Source organism: Oncorhynchus kisutch, linkage group LG13 (genome assembly GCF_002021735.2).
Source record: "Oncorhynchus kisutch isolate 150728-3 linkage group LG13, Okis_V2, whole genome shotgun sequence".
Taxonomy (NCBI): domain Eukaryota; kingdom Metazoa; phylum Chordata; class Actinopteri; order Salmoniformes; family Salmonidae; genus Oncorhynchus; species Oncorhynchus kisutch.
Window position 1 is genome coordinate 47092435 of NC_034186.2, and position 19244 is coordinate 47111678.

Below are 19244 nucleotides of genomic sequence, written 5' to 3' on the forward strand. Positions count from 1 at the left end.
AGGTTAGGTTTAGGGTTAGGATATGGGTTAAGGTTAGGACTAGGTTTAGTGAAGGCACTGTATCTTATTAAAGAAACTTGAACTTGAAAACTTGGCATCATATTTCTGTCATGCTGCTTTATTCAAAACTCCAACCATTCTGCGCCCCGGGTATTCAGCCAATCAGAGGCCTTGGGCACAGATGTATGGTATAACTTTGCAATCATTGGTTTCCATTTGGCATGCATTTTAAAGTTAAAAACCTGAGTTAGCATCCTGTTACCTATAAGAAAGTGGTAAATAAGGGGCTGTTTGAAAGGGAGTCATATATAAACATTGCCTTTGTTGGTTTTACAGGTGACACCCTGTTTTCTGTCTGAAATAGGTTACAGTGTTATGTCATAGTGTTATGAAATGCCAATGACTAATGCATGAAGGTGTGACTGCAGCCTTCGGGGCTGGGTATACAGAGAGGAGTGGGAGGTCAGTGGAGGTACCTGCTGTGTTTGAAGTCACTGGGCGGGCAGCTCCATCGCACTTGGTCTCACAGAGAAAGTCGTCGATGGAGGGGCTTAGCAGGGGGCGGCTCTCTTGTTGCTCACTCACCAGCTGGAATTGCAAGCAGACGACACTGCTCAAACTCAGACACAACATGCCCCTTTGACCCTTCTCTTGGAAATGACAACGTGACCCAGACGTTATAACATGTGGTGATGTGTGGCCTTAGAAACGGTGTATTGTTTGCCCTCCCCCCAACACACCTGCACAGACACACACACAGAAACATGCCACTCTATTTGACCCAGCCACTCTGATGTCCACTTCATTTGACAGATGTATTTTTTGTTATGAACTGTATCCACTGTGCACTTTGTAGTGATCCTCTGTTTAAAAAAAATGTAATTCAAACAAAGTGATGACATGATCTTATGTGACCCACCAATCCTCCCCATCCCCCCCACCAGTTCATGGGTGTTCTGTTTTTCCCCTGAGGACCCACAGCTCAGTTGAGTGCTAGCTCTGTGAATCCATCATCTGCCTCTCCCAGTGCCCATTTAGCCAGCCTTGGCAGAGGCGGAGACTTGCGGTGTGTGTGTGTGTGTGTCCAAGTGTAATTGCTAAGCCATTAGCAGTTGTTTACCTCACTTCCCAAACCCATGCTAAAGCTAATCACCTTGCCTGTGAGGCATCCTTGGGCTGTCGCTGTAGATTTGCCAACACTGATGTGGCATATGTCACATCCCATCCATTATCATTACCCTGAAGTAGTTGCCACATGTTTAACTGGCCCATTTGCCACCCTGTGCTCTAGTGACAAAGCAGATTGAAAGTATGGATTTGGTTTGATAAAAATGGCCCCACCATCGTTATTTTCTGCTTGTACCATGTGTACACAATGTTGTCGGAGAGGAAACATTACATTTTCCATCCTTGCTCTCCAGAGTTGTGTTTGCATGCAAAATCTTAATGAAGGCACTAAAGAATGTATTACAAGCTATGAAGTTGCCCTCAGCCTGCCATACAATACGCTTGATATGAAAGGCGCTGCCCACGGTTTCATGACCCATCCGTACGTGCTCGAGCTAACATTGATGCAACTGTATCTTCTTGGAATTAATCATGTGGCTGGTTATTAGCCACTTCAAGCCAAATTGAAAAAAAAAAAACTTTGACCCCACCAATAATTGCTAAATTGGGAAACTGATTAGCTGCATCTCAGCATATTTGAGAATTAGTCTTATTCTTCACTTGTCAATTTGGGACAATAGGCTAGCTGACAAAGACATGGTCCTCCTTACTCAGCATTTTTTGTACTGTACGGTATCTCACAGAAAATTGTATGACGATTACAAGTACTTTTGTAGATCAATAGACAGACAATTTTCTCAGTGCGGACTTTTGTCTCCCTTTCAGAATGACACGAAAATCGATTTCCTGTAAACTTGTGTGAATAAATAGCTCAACTCTGACGAAGATATTTGTCAAGATGGCATAGCAGTCAGACGTCCTTTGTCCTCGTCTTGTCGTGTCCCATATATATATATATATATATATATATATATATATATATATATACACACAGTGCCTTGCGAAAGTATTCGGCCCCCTTGAACTTTGCGACCTTTTGCCACATTTCAGGCTTCAAACATAAAGATATAAAACTGTATTTTTTTTGTGAAGAATCAACAACAAGTGGAACACAATCATGAAGTGGAACGACATTTATTGGATATTTCAAACTTTTTTAACAAATCAAAAACTGAAAAATTGGGCGTGCAAAATTATTCAGCCCCCTTAAGTTAATACTTTGTAGCGCCACCTTTTGATGTGATTACAGCTGTAAGTCTCTTGGGGTATGTCTCTATCAGTTTTGCACATTGAGAGACTGACATTTTTTCCCATTCCTCCTTGCAAAACAGCTCGAGCTCAGTGAGGTTGGATGGAGAGCATTTGTGAACAGCAGTTTTCAGTTCTTTCCACAGATTCTCGATTGGATTCAGGTCTGGACTTTGACATTCTAACCTGGATATGTTTATTTTTGAACCATTCCATTGTAGATTTTGCTTTATGTTTTGGATCATTGTCTTGTTGGAAGACAAATCTCCGTCCCAGTCTCAGGTCTTTTGCAGACTCCATCAGGTTTTCTTCCAGAATGGTCCTGTATTTGGCTCCATCCATCTTCCCATCAATTTGAACTATCTTCCCTGTCCCTGCTGAAGAAAAGCAGGCCCAAACCATGATGCTGCCACCACCATGTTTGACAGTGGGGATGGTGTGTTCAGGGTGATGAGCTGTGTTGCTTTTACGCCAAACATAACGTTTTGCATTGTTGCCAAAAAGTTCGTTTTTTGGTTTCATCTGACCAGAGCACCTTCTTCCACATGTTTGGTGTGTCTCCCAGGTGGCTTGTGGCAAACTTTGTTGCTTCCTGCAACACAAACTCCAAAAAGGTTCTGGGACACTGTAAAGTCCATGGAGAATAATAACACCTCCTCCCAGCTACCCACTGCACTGAAGATAGGAAACACTGTCACCACCGATAAATCCACTATAATTGAGAATTTCAATAAGCATTTTTCTACGGCTGGCCATGCTTTCCACCTGGCTACCCCTACCCCAGTCAACAGCACTGCACCCCCCACAGCAACTCGCCCAAGCCTTCCCAGCTCTCCTTCTCCCAAATCCAGTCAGCTGATGTTCTGAAAGAGCTGCGAAATCTGGACCCCTACAAATCAGCCAGGCTAGACAATATGGGCCCTTTCTTTCTAAAATTATCTGCCGAAATTGTTGCCACCCCTATTACTAGCCTGTTCAACCTCTCGTGTCGTCTGAGATTCCCAAAGATTGGAAAGCAGCTGCGGTCATCCCCCTCTTCAAAGGGGGACACACTCTTGACCCAAACTGCTACAGACTTATATCTATCCTACCCTGCCTTTCTAAGGTCTTCGAAAGCCAAGTCAACAAACCGATTACCGACCATTTCGAATCCCACCATACCTTCTCTGCTATGCAATCTGGTTTCAGAGCTGGTCATGGGTGCACCTCAGCCACTCTCAAGGGCCTAAACGATATCTTAACCGCCATCGATAAGAAACAATACTGTGCAGCCGTATTCATTGACCTGGCCAAGGCTTTCGACTCTATCAATCACCACATCCTCATCGGCAGACTCGACAGCCTTGGTTTCTCAAATGACTGCTTCGCCTGGTTCACCAACTACTTCTCTGATAAAGTTCAGTGTGTCAAATCGGAGGGTCTGTTGTCCGGGACTCAGGCAGTCTCTATGGGGGTGCCACAGGGTTCAATTCTTGCACCAACTCTCTTAACTCTGTTAACTCTGTTAACTCTGTTGTTGTATGTGACGAACTGCTTTGCTTTATCTTGGCCAGGTCGCAATTGTAAATGAGAACTTGTTCTCAACTTGCCTACCTGGTTAAATAAAGGTGTAATAAATCAATTCAGTATACAAGATAAATATGAATGTGATTGTCTGTGAATGACTAACTGTGGGAGTGTTCTGAATCTGCAGCAACCTGAAAATGCTGGCTCAGTTTACTTAATTGGAGTTTATTAGTGTTTTATCCTGCGCTGAGACTAACTTTGTTTATTTCCAAGAAAGACAGTTTGAAGTTACCTCACTTCACCCTCTGCTGTTGTTGATTTAGTGTAGAGAGAGAAAGAGCTACAGTATTAGCTGTCTTTTAATGCATGTTATTGAGCTTGAATAATAATCTTGTATCCTATAATTTTGTACTGTACTATGTTGTTTTAAGACAATTTGTACATTATCATATAATAGGTTGTCAAACAGTTATGAGGAATGCCAGTGTGAATACATTGTATGTTTGCTTGGGGAGAACAATTTGAGTTCCAAGATACTGTAAATGTAATAGCTAAGGGTTGCATGGAGGCACCTCCAGCCAAAAGTCATGATCGATTGTTTTATGAAGGAATTGAATTCCTCACTTCATTTCATCCTCCAAACCTCAAAGCGTAACATCCTGCTGTATAATTTTCAGCAAAATGGGCCCTTAATGAGAGAAGCAAATCATTTCGGAGGTCTTTTAGGGCCCCTGCCACTTAATTAGATAATTTCCCCTGTATTCTATTACAAAATGTGCCTCACTTCTGGCACAAATATAAAAAGATTGCTGACATTAATGGGAAGTATTAAGGGGACCAGCTAATGACAAGCTAATGACAAGTGATGGCTTTGAGAAGCACTGAGAGAAGGACTGCAGGGTCTTACAAAAAAACCATGGCAAATTAATTAGCTGTTTTCATGTTGAGCTTTCTGTGAAAGTTCGGGGAGGTACTAAGAGCTAGACTCATTGAGGAGAAGAAACTAACTCTGTGGGCGTGGTGTAGCTTTGGCCGTAATCTGGGTAGCCAGGCAAATTATACGTAAGCATTCATTATTGAAGAATACAAGGTATGAATGCCTCATGAGCTTAGATCAACTGTCATACCTCATCAAAACCCAAAATATAAGCTTGTTTTACTCCAATGTTTGTGAACAAAGTAAATGTAAACAACCACTGTATAGCTTAAAAACAAGGTTACAACTAAAATTGTTATATCATGGATGGTTAATCCTTGCATCCATAGTGTTGTCGTGTCTGTGACTATCATTAAATGTGAAGACTTATTTTATCAAATCAATTATCTGTGTAATTATTATTATGTGATTAAACTAATCATGTAAACTTGAATTAACTAGGAAGTCGGGGTACCACGGGAAAATGTTTATATAGTCTCTATTTCCCGACTTGACTCTTCAGATATTGTCATATCGTATCGATTAGTCTTCTATTAATGTATCATCACTACCTCATCAGTTCTCATTACTGAAGGTCGCAAACCCTTGGATATCTGCACGAACACTAGCCTAAATGAGGAATCGGCGATATACAAATTGGCTTAATTATTTATCTACTAACTAATTTAGCCAGCAGCATACCACCCTGCATACCACTGCTGGCTTGCTTCTGAAGCTAGTCCTGGTCAGTCCCTGGATGGGAGACCAGATGCTGCTGGAAGTTGTGTTGGAGGGCCAGTATCCCAATTCCCCAAGGCAGTGATTGGAGGACACTGCCCTGTGTAGGGGGCTGTCTTTCATATGGGATGTTAAATGGTTTTCCTGACTCTCTGAGGTCATTAAAGATCCCATGGCACTTATTGTAAGAGTAGGTGTGTTAACCCCGGTGCCCTGGCTAAATTCCCAATCTGGCCCTCAAACCATCACTGTCACCTAATAATCCCCAGTTTATAATTGGCTCATTCCTCCCCCTCCTCTCCCCTGTAACTATTCCCCAGGTTGTTGCTGTAAATGAGAATGTGTTCTTAGTCAACTTACCTGGTAAAATAACAGATAGTTAAAAAAATAACTAATCACAGAAGTACACAACAAACAAGCAGTAGATATACACAATGCATTGATAAGTCCCTAGTGGGCTAAACTGGTATGATAGCTTGGTAGACAATGGAAAGGGGTGGGGACAGATAAGAGCAGACTAAATGGATTCACTACACACAGTTGATAATTATATTAATTGAAATGCTAATCCTTTGCACATGAACGGTCGCTCATTTGAGAACAATTGCAATGTATATATTTATGCCCGTATGTCGTTATTGTCTTCTCTGCTGGAATCACCGGTTTGACTGCTGAGGAGTCAGTTCATCAGTGTCTCTGTTTAACTTCCCCAGAAGTCACAATGTCTTTCGTAGTTGTCACTTTCCCAGCGGCTCTGGATACTGTCTGTTGTAATGGATACATCAGGCATACAGATGGTCGTTGCATCGAATAGATGATTCTGCTGTTGTCGGTATTCTCGTACTAGACTTACGTAATTTCCAGCTGCAGACTAGTAATTCTACGTCTAGGATTTGCTCTTATTCTGTAGTGATCGATAGTCTCAGAGTTTAACCATTTCCAGACGTGTAGCAAACACTACACGCTGTCTGGTCTTCTGGGCCTATAGAGTTTTCAACATATACCGACAGCTCCATGTTTTCTAGTCTAATGGTCTATAGAATTGTAGCCATTCCAACGTGGGGACTCCCGACGTTCTCTGACTTAATGTAAATTTTGTAGGAAGTGGGTTTTATACCCTGTGGAAAAAGGGGTGATGCCATAAGCCTGATGTAATGTCTGGCCTCACACGGTCATGGCCAATGACTAGTTCAACTTTATATGAATATCAATACTCTCATTTAGAAGCCTATAACAAAACATTTTCACAAATACATTCATATTTACTCATTCATTTTATCCAACATCTAGACGTAAATCTGATAATTGAAAAGTATACACAAATAGAGATACAGTAATGTGGGTTTCCTGTCCTTCTTGAGATCACCAAATGAAAGACACTCGTCATGACTGTCCCTTAAGTGTCCATGGACAACTCCCACATTCTCAAAAATATAAATATTGTTTAATTATTAACATTTGATGTCCAAGGGTCTCTCTGTGTTCCACAGTTTACATTCCAACCTCGAACACTACAGAACCCCAGGTCCGGGGTGTCCTCGGATGGGGCCACAGTGTCTCCTGACCCCTCCTGTCTCAGCCTCCAGTATTTATGCTGCAGCAGTTTATGTGTCGGGGGGCTAGGGTCAGTTTGTTATATCTGGAGTACTTCTCCTGTCCTATTCGGTGTCCTGTGTGAATCCAAGTGTGCGTTCTCTAATTATCTCCTTCTCTCTTTCTTTCTCTCTCTCGGAGGACCTGAGCCCTAGGACCATGCCCCAGGACTACGTGACATGATGACTCCTTGCTGTCCCCAGTCCACCTGGCCATGCTGCTGCTCCAGTTTCAACTGTTCTGCCTTCTTATTATTCGAACATGCTGGTCATTTATGAACATTTGAACATCTTGGCCATGTTCTGTTATAATCTCCACCCGGCACAGCCAGAAGAGGACTGGCCACCCCACATATGCTCTCTCTAATTCTCTCTTTCTTTCTCTCTCTCGGAGGACCTGAGCCCTAGGACCATGCCCCAGGACTACCTGACATGATGACTCCTTGCTGTCCCCAGTCCACCTGGCCGTGCTGCTGCTCCAGTTTCAACTGTTCTGCCTTCTTATTATTCGAACATGCTGGTCATTTATGAACATTTGAACATCTTGGCCATGTTCTGTTATAATCTCCACCCGGCACAGCCAGAAGAGGACTGGCCACCCCACATAGCCTGGTTCCTCTCTAGGTTTCTTCCTAGGTTTTGGCCTTTCTAGGGAGTTTTTCCTAGCCACCGTGCTTCTACACCTGCATTGCTTGCTGTTTGGGGTTTTAGGCTGGGTTCCTGTACAGCACTTTGAGATATCAGCTGATGTACGAAGGGCTATATAAATACATTTGATTTGATTTGAACATAGGGGCAGCGTATTATATGATAAAACAGCCGACTTCCCGCTCTCCCCCCCTATGAGAGGGAGCACGCTGTAGAGCGGACCCACTGTAACCTGATCTCGGGTTATCTGAAGAGATCATTCTATTTTTCCAACTTAGTTGAGGAGAATAAGAACAATCCAAAATGTATTTTTCATACTGTCGCAAAGCTAACTAAAAAGCAGCATTCACCAAGAGAGGATGGCTTTTACTTCAGCTTTTTTTTATTCAGTAATAAATTCATGAACTTTGCTGACGAAAAGATCATAATCATTAGAAAGCAAATTACAAACTCCTCTTTAAATCTGCATATTTATACAAATAACAATTAACCTGTGTCTGCACAACACTGCCAGGACCTAGGATCAAGGGAGACACTCAAGTTTTTGAATACTATATCTCTTGGCACATTGATGAAAATAGTCTTGGCCTCTAAACCTTCAAGCTGCATACTGGACCCTATTCCAACTAATCTAGTGAAAGAGCTGCTTCCTTTGCTTGGCCCTCCTATGTTGAATATAATAAACGGCTGGATGTGCTTGTAATCGTTAAGGACTGGGGAGTTTTTACTGGATAAAAAATAAACAGAATGAGCTAAGCACATGCAAAATCCTAGACATCCTAGGTGAATGTTCAGGCCGAGTTACACTTTTGACTTAAATCTGCTTGAAAATCTATGGCAAGACTTTAAAATGGTTGTCTACTAATGATCAACAACCAATCTGACAGATATGAAATCATTTTGAAGATAATAATGGTTAAACATTGAACAATCCAGGTGTGCAAAGCTCTTAGACACTTACCCAAAAAGACTAATTGCTGCCAAGGTTGATTCTAACATGTGTTGACTCCGGGGTGTGAATACTTATTTAAATTAGATATTGTATTTCTTTTTCAATAAATTTGAGGACATAAAAACATATATGTTTTCATTTTGTCATTATGGGATATTGTGTGAAGATAGGTGCGAAAATAAATCAATTTGATCCATTTTGAATTCAGGCTCTAACACAAACAGAATGTGGAATAATTCAAGGGGTATGGATAATTTATGAAGGAACTGTATATGGGACTATCCAAATAGTGTGACCAGTGTCTGTTTTTAGGGCCCTCATTCCTTCAGAATGAGGCTATTATCAAAAGATGCGTTCGCAAAGTGGAAGTGCTGTTTTGCACAAACGATTTGCACAAAAGTGCATCTGTGCAAACAGATACTGTAGGTGGATACGGATGCCATTCCTATAATATAAAATGTGCTATCTCAGGTACTTTAGGGTGAATGGGTGCTAGCTCAGGCCTTGCAAGAGCTATGTTACAGTATTGTTGTCACAACTGCTTCCGCTTGAGCGCCAGGCTGCCCATCATTACGCACACCTGTCACCATCATTACGCGCATCAGCGCTTCATTGGATTCACCTGGACTCCTTCACTTTGTTGACTGCCTCCTCTATCTCTGTCTGTTCCTCAGTTTGATCCCTGTGTCAGCATTAATGTCGTTATGTTTCCCCTGTCCAGATGCTGTCAGTGTTTTGTTTCATGCCCGTTATTTATTAAACGTTCACTCCCTGTACTTGCTTCTCGTCTTCCAGGGTCTGTCCTCACAATTGTCATGTCACCAGTAAGCTCATGATGAAATCAAGTGGAAATGTAAACTTTAACTTCAATCTTAGTGTTGGCGAATGCTAGTCACCCTGAAGTAATCACACATACTGTAATTTTTTCTCTGAAATGTCAAACATTTCATCCCTATTGGTATTGTACATTTGATCATATTTTGTTCCGTGGTCATCAAAGAGCGAAGGGAGAGTACATGCTATTAACTGGATTATGAAAACTGTATCCTCTCAGTCTCTTAACATTAAATTCATGACCAGCAGCAGTAGCACCCTCGCTGATTTTCAATTGCATACCATTGTCATTATTGTTGGTGCGTACATACAGTATCTGACTTTATGCTGCACACTGCACAGTGTATTTGCAAGTGCTGCTAGCCTTCACCTGACTTTATGAGTGACATCTACAGGGTGGTCCTAGGGTGTCCATGATGGAAGCTATGAATCACAGATGAACACATCTTTCTCATTCATAGCTTCCATCATGGAGACCATGGGACCAACCTGTAGTAGTCACTCACACAGTCAAGTGAAGTCTAGTAGCACATGTAAATACACTATGCAGTGTGCACACAATGAATAAAGCCCTTTAAGACCCGAGATATAGTTAGGCCAATGCCGACGAGAGTGATGCATTACAGAGAGACAGTTGTGAAACTCCACGACGTCCACGTGACAATCGCCCATAAAGATAGACGTTCTTGAATGCCGCCAGCAGCCTCATCGCTCTCCAAGCTGGCACTCTGACTGAAGATCACCTTAATTGGCAGCACCTGTCTCTTTGTCAACCAGGCTCAGCATTTGGACAAGGTTGCTGCTTCCCCCTGAGGGAAATCGAGTGTGGAAGTGGGAGTGAGCTGAAGCATGCTGCCTTAACTACCTAACCTATTCCCTAACACTAAGTAAGTAGCCAAGTGAGACATAAAGACAGTAAAACTTGACATCACTAAGAGCCCTATTTAATTAAAGCTGGTAACTAACTTTCCGGGATATGTATGAAGTGATTGATTCAAGAACGTTCTTTCTTACGTATCCCGGAAAACCTGGTGAGGCCTTTTAATTTGGATTGAATGGGGGCCCCATACTGAACGTTATGAAGATTTAGCAAGCAAAAAGATCAAGGTCATGGATCTTCAATGATGCTGGTCCGTTATTGATAGAAGACCTTGTGATATTTGAGTTAATAAAACATAAAACAAGGGGTCTTCAAAGCACTTACTGTAATTGCCAAAGGGCTAACTCTAAATAATGATCTTGGCTAACCCTGTTTTTATTGCATGATAGAGACCACCTTATCTTCCCTGCTAATCATCCTTTGGCCAATGGGGACAGGCAATCCACCCAATTATCTGTGGTTTACAGAATCTCAGGAAACTACCAGGTAAAGAGGAAAGGCCAATTATAGTTAATGTCCTGGCTCCAACTGAAACACGAGGGGTTTGCCCACACTCGTCCTCCCAAGCCTCTCTCTTCGCATTGAGGTGGATGCTACCATTTTTTCAGCACATAGATTTGCACCTTTTTGCTTGCTATCCTGTGCATTACACATTGCTACTTTGTTAACAAGTGCTCAAGGGGAAAACTCCCGCTAATTGCGTCACCTGGGCATGACTCCAAGAGCTCTCTTAGATGTTGTTGTCAAGGGAACCCTGAACCGGTTAAACCCATGAGAGTATTGAGTGTGTGTGTGGGGGGGGGGGGGTATTACCACTGATTTACCACTGATTTCTCTCTCTCTCATTGGCAAAATCCTGCTTACTCATTTTCAGCAGGTTTTATGTTGATGTCCTAGGGACAGATGCATCCCCCACATCCACTCCCATACCCTGTGAACTTGCACAGTGAAGATATGTTTGTTTATTATGATTTATGTTATAGTACACAGTGATGAAAGTTAATTATATGAATACAGCATAATTGGGCAACACTTGACTTGACACCTAGCGTCAGAACACGTTATGATACGGTCATAACCATGTCATAGTATGTCATAACAGCTGACATAACGTGTCATAATATGGTCATAACACTGTCATGACCCATATATTTACACCTCGTGACATATATACTGAACAAAAACATGCAACAATTTCAAAGATTTACAGTTCATATAAGGAAATCAGTCAATTGAAGGCCCTAATCTATGGATTTCACATGACTGGGCTGGGGTCCAGCCATAGATGGACCTTGGAGGGCATAGGCCAACCCATTTGGTAGCCAGGCCCACCCACTGGGGAGCCAGACCCAGCCAATCAGAATGAGTTTTCCCCCACAAAAGGGCTTTATTCCAAACAGGAATACCCCTCAGCATGACAGTGTTGACCATATTATAACAAGTTATGTCAGCTGTTATGACATATTATGACATGGTTATGACCGTTTTATGACACTAGGTGTCAAGTAAAGTGTTATAATATAACCCATAATTGTTACTATATTTTTTTTTAAATACAGCATGGTAAGCCATTTTACACTTTGCCTAATGTCTAGCATTAGACAGTTGGCTCTCCATGAGTGTATTGAATGATATGTTGCCTTGTGCAATCTTCTACCCTATTTGTGTTTTTGACCTATCTGTGCTTTTTGAAATGGACTTAAATGTTGGACTGGTGTCTCTGCTATTTTTATGGCCTCCTGACTACTTTACATCTGTGGTTCACAGAGCTCTCAACCTCCCTAATAGGCCAGTGAGACTTTTACAGTACATCTAAACACAATGTTGTGCTCAATCTGGAGTCTTATAAAATGGGCAATAAAGAAAATCTGCAGGCACTGCCTGTGCAAACTGTTTTAATTATATATCATATAAAATAAAAAAATATGGGCGAGTTAATTATAGATTGTAAATGCTAGTGAGAGTGTATGCATGTGATAGTGAACGTGTGTGCATGTGATAGTTTTTCCAAGATGGCGTAGCAGTGCAGATGTGGTTTGTCATCCTCTCGTTTAATTTAGGAATTTTTCGTCTTTTTTTTAATATATTTTATTTTATTTTCAATCTCTTTTCTATTTTTAAATGAAATATACCTTCCGGTAACCCGTCTCACTCAATGTGACACGGATCCACTATTTTCTTTAGACCTTATAGCCAAAACCTCCATCAGAAGCGAGCCATCAGCAGCTAACCAGCTAATAAGCTACCAGCTATTTAGTCATTGTTAACCAATGCTAGCGGCTTTTACTTTCTGCACAGGCACCAACCGTTTTTTTTTAAGCCTGGATAATACCTTCCAGACTCAGAATGTTTTTCTCCACTACAACGCTGGATTCCTGCCATAAACCCTGGACCATTACTCCTGATCATCACAGCTAGCTAGCTGCCACCGAGTGACCCAGCCCTGAAGCTAGCTCTGAGCCTGGCCCACCTACCGGCCTACTCTGTGATCACCCGGCTACCCATGCCTCCCGGACTCGGCTAGAATCCACTACTCTGCCGGATACTTGCCGTAAGCTCTGGACCTTTGCAGCGGATCATCGATGCTAGCTAGCTACTACCGAGTGGCTATAGTTGCCAAAGCCCCTGCCCTGGAGCTGGCACCAGTTAGCCGCGAGCCAGGCGCATCTCCCGGCTAGCAAAATAAATTACTACAACTACAATACCTCTATCGCCATCTGGCCAGGACCCTTTGTTGACACAATGATAGTTATCATTGTATTAGTTTACAGTGGAGCCCCTAGTCTCACTCTACATGCCTCAGATTCCTCCTTTGTCCCACCCCCAATGGTGGGGTGCGGGTACAGTGGAAGTAAGCCCAGGCACTGTGTGACCTCACCCATTATAACCAGCATGTCCAGAGATGCAACCTCTCTTATCATCACACAGTGCCTGGGCTTACTTCCACTGTACCCGCACCCCACCATACCCCTGTCTGCACATTATGCCCTGAATCTATTCTACCATGCCCAGAAATCTGCTCCTTTTATTCTCGGTCCCCAATGCACTAGACGACCAGTTTTGATAGCCTTTAGCCATATCCTCATCCTACTCCTCCTTTGTTCCTCGGGTGATGTGGAGGTTAACCCAGGCCCTGCGTGTCCTCAGGCACTCTCATTTGTTGACTTCTGTAATCAAAAAAGCCTTGGTTTCATGCATGTTAACATCAGAAGCCTCCTCCCTAAGTGTGTTTTACTCACTGCTTCAGCACACTCTGCCAACCCTGATGTCCTTGCCATGTCTGAATCCTGGCTTAGGAAGGCCACTAAAAATTCTGAGATTTCCATACCCAACTACAACATTTTCCGTCAAGATAGAACTGCCAAAGGGGGAGGAGTTGCAATCTACTGCAGAGATAGCCTGCAAAGTTCTGTCATACTTTCCAGGTCTATGCCCAAACAGTTTGAACTTCAAATTTATTTAATTAATTTTGCCACCTGTAATAGACCCCCCTCAGCACCCAGTTGTGCCCTGGACACCATATGTGAATTGATTGCCCCTCATCTATCTTCAGAGTTTGTTCTGTTAGGTTAACCTAAACTGGGATATGCTTAACACCCCGGCAGTCCTACAATCTAAGCTAGATGCCCTCAATCTCACACAAATCATCAAGGAACCAACCAGGTACAACCCTAAATCCGTAAACATGGGCACCCTCATAGATATTATCCTGACCAACTTGCCCTCCAAATACACCTCTGCTGTTTTCAATCAGGATCTCAGCGATCACTGCCGCATTGCCTGCATCCGCTATGGGTCCGCGGTCAAACGACCACCCCTCATTACTGTTAAATGCTCCCTAAAACACCTCTGCGAACAGGCCTCTCTAATCGACCTGGCCCGGGTATCCTGGAAGGATATTTACCTCATGCCGTCAGGCGAGGATGCCTGTTCATTCTTAAGTAATTTCCTCACCATCTTAAATAAGCATGCCACTTTCAAAAAATGTAGAACTCAGAACAAATATAGCCCTTGGTTCACTCCAGACCTGACTGCCCTTGACCAGCACAAAAACATCCTGTGGCGGACTGCAATAGCATTGAATAGTCCCTGAGATATGCAACTGGTCAGGGAAGTCAGGAACCAAACAGAGATTTGCATCCTGTAGCGATAACTCCAAAACGTTTTGGGACACTGTAAAGTCCATGGAGAACAAGAGCACCTCCTCCCAGCTGCCCACTGCACTGAGGCTAGGTAACACGGTCACCACCGATAAATCCATGATAATCGAAAATTTCAACGAGAATTTCTCTGCTTTCCACCTAGCTACCCCAACCTCGGTCAACAGCTCCGCCCCCCCCCCCCTGCAGCTACTTGCCCGAGCCTTCCCAGCTCTCCTTCACCCTAATCCAAGAAGGCAGATGTTCTGAAAGAGCTGCAAAACCTGGACCCGTACAAATCAGCTGGTCTTGACAATCTGGACCCTCTATTTCTAAAACTATCCACCGCCATTGTTGCTTGCCCAGTCTGTTCAACCTCTCTTTCGTATCGTCCGAGATCCCCAAAGATTGGAAAGCTGCCACAGTCATCCCCTTCTTCAAAGAGGGTGACACTCCAGACCCAAACTGTTTTAGACCTATATCCATCCTGCCCTGCCTTTCTAAAGTTTTCGAAAGCCAAGTTAATAAACAGATCACTGACCATTTCGAATCCCACCGTACCTTCTCCGCTGTGCAATCCAGTTTCCGAGCTGTTCATGGGTGCACCTTAGCCACACTCAAGGTACTAAACGATATCATAACCACCATCGATAAAAGACGGTACTGTGCAGCCGTCTTCATCGACCTGGCCAAGGCTTTCGACTCTGTCAATCACCATATTCTTATCGGCAGACTCAATAGCCTTGGTTTCTCAAATGACTGCCTCGCCTGGTTCACCAACTACTTTGCAGTTCAGTGTGTCAAATCGGAGGGCCTGTTGTCCGGACCTCTGGCAGTCTCTATGGGGGTACCATAGGGTTCAATTCTCGGGCCGACTCTTTTCTCTGTATATATCAATGATGTCGCTCTTGCTGCGGGTGATTCTCTGATCCACCTCTATGCAGACGACACCATTCTGTATACATCTGGCCCTTCTTTGGACAGTGTGTTAACTAACCTCCAAACACAAGCTTCAATGCCATACAACACTCCTTCCGTGGCCACCAACTGCTCTTAAACGCTAGTAAAACCAAATGCATGCTCTTCAACCATTCGATGCCCGCACCTGCCCGACTAGCATCACTACTCTCCTTCCAGACTCATATTAAACATCTCCAATCCAATATCAAATCCAGAATCGGCTTCCTATTTCACAACAAAGCCTCCAGACCTGACTGCCCTCACGCCGACTCACGCCACCAAACTTACCCTAGTAAAACTGACTATTTTAGAGATTCTCGACTTCGGCGATGTCACCTACAAAATAGCTTCCAACACTCTACTCAGCAAACTGGATGCAGTCTATCACAGTGCCATCTGTTTTGTCACCAAAGCCCCTTATACCACCCACCACTGCGACCTGTATGCTCTAGTTGGCTCGCCCTCGCTACATATTCATCGCCAGACCCACTGGCTCCAGGTCATCTACAGTATAAGTCTATGCTATGTAAATCTCTGCTTTAGCTCAGCTCACTGGTCACGATAACAACACCCACCCGTAGCACGCGCTCCAGCAGGTATATCTAACTGGTCATCCCCAAAGCCAACACCTGCTTTGGCTGCCTTTCTATCCAGTTCTCTGCTGCCATGGACTGGAACAAATTGCAAAAAATCGCTGAAACTGGAGACACTTATCACTCACTAGCTTTAAGCATGAGCTGTCAGAGCAGCTCACAGATCACTGCACATGTACAGACATGGCAGGTGTTATGGCATTTTCATGACAGCATTTATAGCAGTATTCAAGTGTGACTTTTTGTAACTTACAAAATCATATGTTTTTATACCTTGCTCCATTGTTACTATACCTGTACAGTTGTACTGCAGGTATGCTTCAGACTTATTATTGAGGAGTACATTTACAGTACATGCACTAATAATTCAATATTAAACAGATTTTTATTATAGGCAGTGTATGACATTAGTCATGTAAACACCTTACTCTACTTATCTTAATCGAAGTACAGTCATAATCTAAATAAGCATACTACAATTAAAACACCTGGTTTCTGAGCAATCTTTCAAATTATTAGGACATGTAAATACCTTCATCGGAGTTCCAGCTGTGTATTTGATCTGCGCATGTGATAGCACCAGCCGAGCGACCCTTGCTCTTTTAGCGCTCTTTAGAGTTCAGAACAACTGAAAGTATGTCATTTTTCACATGCAAACTTTACAGTATCTTCAGAAAGTATTCAAAATCCATTTTGTTGTGTTAAAATCAAATCATATTTATTGGTCACATACACATAATTAGCAGATGATATTGCGGGTGTAGCGAAATGCTTGTGCTTCTAGCTCCGACAGTGCAGTAATATCTAACAAGTAATATCTGACAAATTGCACAACATATACCAAACACACACAAATCTAAGTAGGAATGAATTAAGACTATATACATATGGACGAGCGATGTCAGAGCTGAACGGACTAAGATACAGTAGAATAGTATAGAAAAACAGTATATACATATGAGATGAGTAATGCAAGATACAGTGCCTTGCGAAAGTATTCGGCCCCCTTGAACTTTGCGACCTTTTGCCACATTTCAGGCTTCAAACATAAAGATATAAAACTGTATTTTTTTGTGAAGAATCAACAACAAGTGGGACACAATCATGAAGTGGAACGACATTTATTGGATATTTCAAACTTTTTTAACAAATCAAAAACTGAAAAATTGGGTGTGCAAAATTATTCAGCCCCTTAATATCCAATAAATGTCGTTCCACTTCATGATTGTGTCCCACTTGTTGTTGATTTTTCACAAAAAAATACAGTTTTATATCTTTATGTTTGAAGCCTGAAATGTGGCAAAAGGTCGCAAAGTTCAAGGGGGCCGAATACATTCGCAAGGCACTGTATGTAAGCATTATTAAGTGAATGAGATTACGTAGAATAGTATAGAAAACATTATCTACACATAAAATTGTATTAGTCACATGCGCCGAGTACAACAGCTGTAGACCTTACAGTGAAATGCTTATACAACAGCTAAAGACCTAACAGTGAAATGATTACATACGATCCCCTAACCAACACCATAGTGTCCTCAAAGCTCATCAATAAGCTAAGGACCCTGGGACTAAACACCCCTGCAACTAGATCATGGACTTCTTGATGGGCCGCCTCCAGGTGGTAAGGGTAGGTAACAACACATCCGCCACACTGATCTTCAACACAGGGGCCCCTCAGTGGTGTGTGCTCAGTCCCCTCATGCAGTCCCTGTTCACTCATGACTACATGGCCAGGCACGACTCCAACACCATCATTAAGTTTGCCGATGACACAACAGTGGTAGGCCTGATCACCGACAATAAAGAGACAGCCTATAGGGAGGAGGTCAGAGACCTGGCGGTGCGGTGCCAGGACAACAACCTCTCCCGCAACGTGATCAAGACAAAGGAGATGATTGTGGACAACAGGAAAAGGTGGACCGAGCACGCCCCCATTCTTATCAATGGGGCTGTAGTGGAGCAGGTTGAGAGCTTGAAGTTCCTTGGTGTCCACATCACCATCAAACTATCATGGTCCAAGCACAACAAGACAGTCGTGAAGAGGGCACTACAAAATCTATTCCCCCTCGGGAGACTGAAAAGATTTGCGATGGGTCCTTAGATCCTCAAAGTTATACAGCTGCGCCATCGAGAGCATCCTGACTGGTTGCATTACTGCCTGGTATGACCTCCGACCGCAAGGCACTACAGAGAGTAGTGCGTACGGCCCAGTACATCACTGGGGCCAAGATTCCTGCCATCCAGGACCTCTATACCAGGCGGTGTCAGAGAAGGCCCTAAAAATTGTCAAAGACTCCAGCCACCTTAGTCATAGACTGTCCTCACTGCTACCGCACGGCAAGTGGTACCGGAGTGCCAAGTCTAGGTCCAAACGGCTTCTCAACAGCTTCTACCCCTAAGCCATAAAACTCCTGAACAGCTAACCATGTCGGCTACTCAGACTATTTGCATTGCCCCCTTTTACGCTGCTGCCACTCTCTGTTTATTATCTATGCATTGGCACTTTAACTCTACCTACATGTACATATTACCTCAATTACATCGACTAACCGGTGCCCCCGCACATTGACTCTTTACCGATACACCCTGTATACAGCCTCACTATAATTATTTTACTGCTGCTCTTTAATTATTTGTTACTTTTCTTTCTTATTTTTTACTCAACACATATTTTTCTGAAAACTGCATTGTTGGTTAAGGGCTTCTAAATAAGCATTTCACTGCTAGGTTACACCTGTTGTATTCTGCGCATGTGGCATTTTATTCAGCACCGATTCCAGGTCCTCTAATGAGATGGGTCGCCCCAGATCCACAGATTGCTTCTCATCCAATACGGGCAAATCAAGGTTATCAAAAAAAGGCTTGCATTCGTCTGGCTCAAACTGTATATACGATTTATATAACTCCTGGAAAAAAGAGTGAAATGTTTGAAGCAGCCTGAGCTGCCAGTCTGCAGGGTGCTGCCAGTCTGCAAGGAGCTGCCAGTCTGCAAGGAGCTGTCAGTCTGCAAGGAGCTGTCAGTCTGCAAGGAGCTGCCAGTCTGCAAGGAGCTGCCAGTCTGCAAGGAGCTGCCAGTCTGCAAGGAGCTGCCAGTCTGCAAGGAGCTGCCAGTCTGCAAGGAGCTGTCAGTCTGCAAGGAGCTGTCAGCCTGCATGGAGCAGTCAGAG

The 19244-nt window shown here is 43.2% G+C and overlaps 1 protein-coding gene across 1 annotated transcript in view; it reads right to left on the bottom strand.

Annotated features, from left to right (window-relative positions):
• Positions 1–19244, bottom strand: part of LOC109902931 (PEX5-related protein) — a 170756-nt gene that overhangs the window by 62210 nt on the left and 89302 nt on the right. The window contains exon 3 of the mRNA XM_031838078.1: positions 477–588. Within this exon, the coding sequence (XP_031693938.1) occupies positions 477–588 (112 nt within the window). The remainder of the gene's footprint in view (positions 1–476; positions 589–19244) is intronic.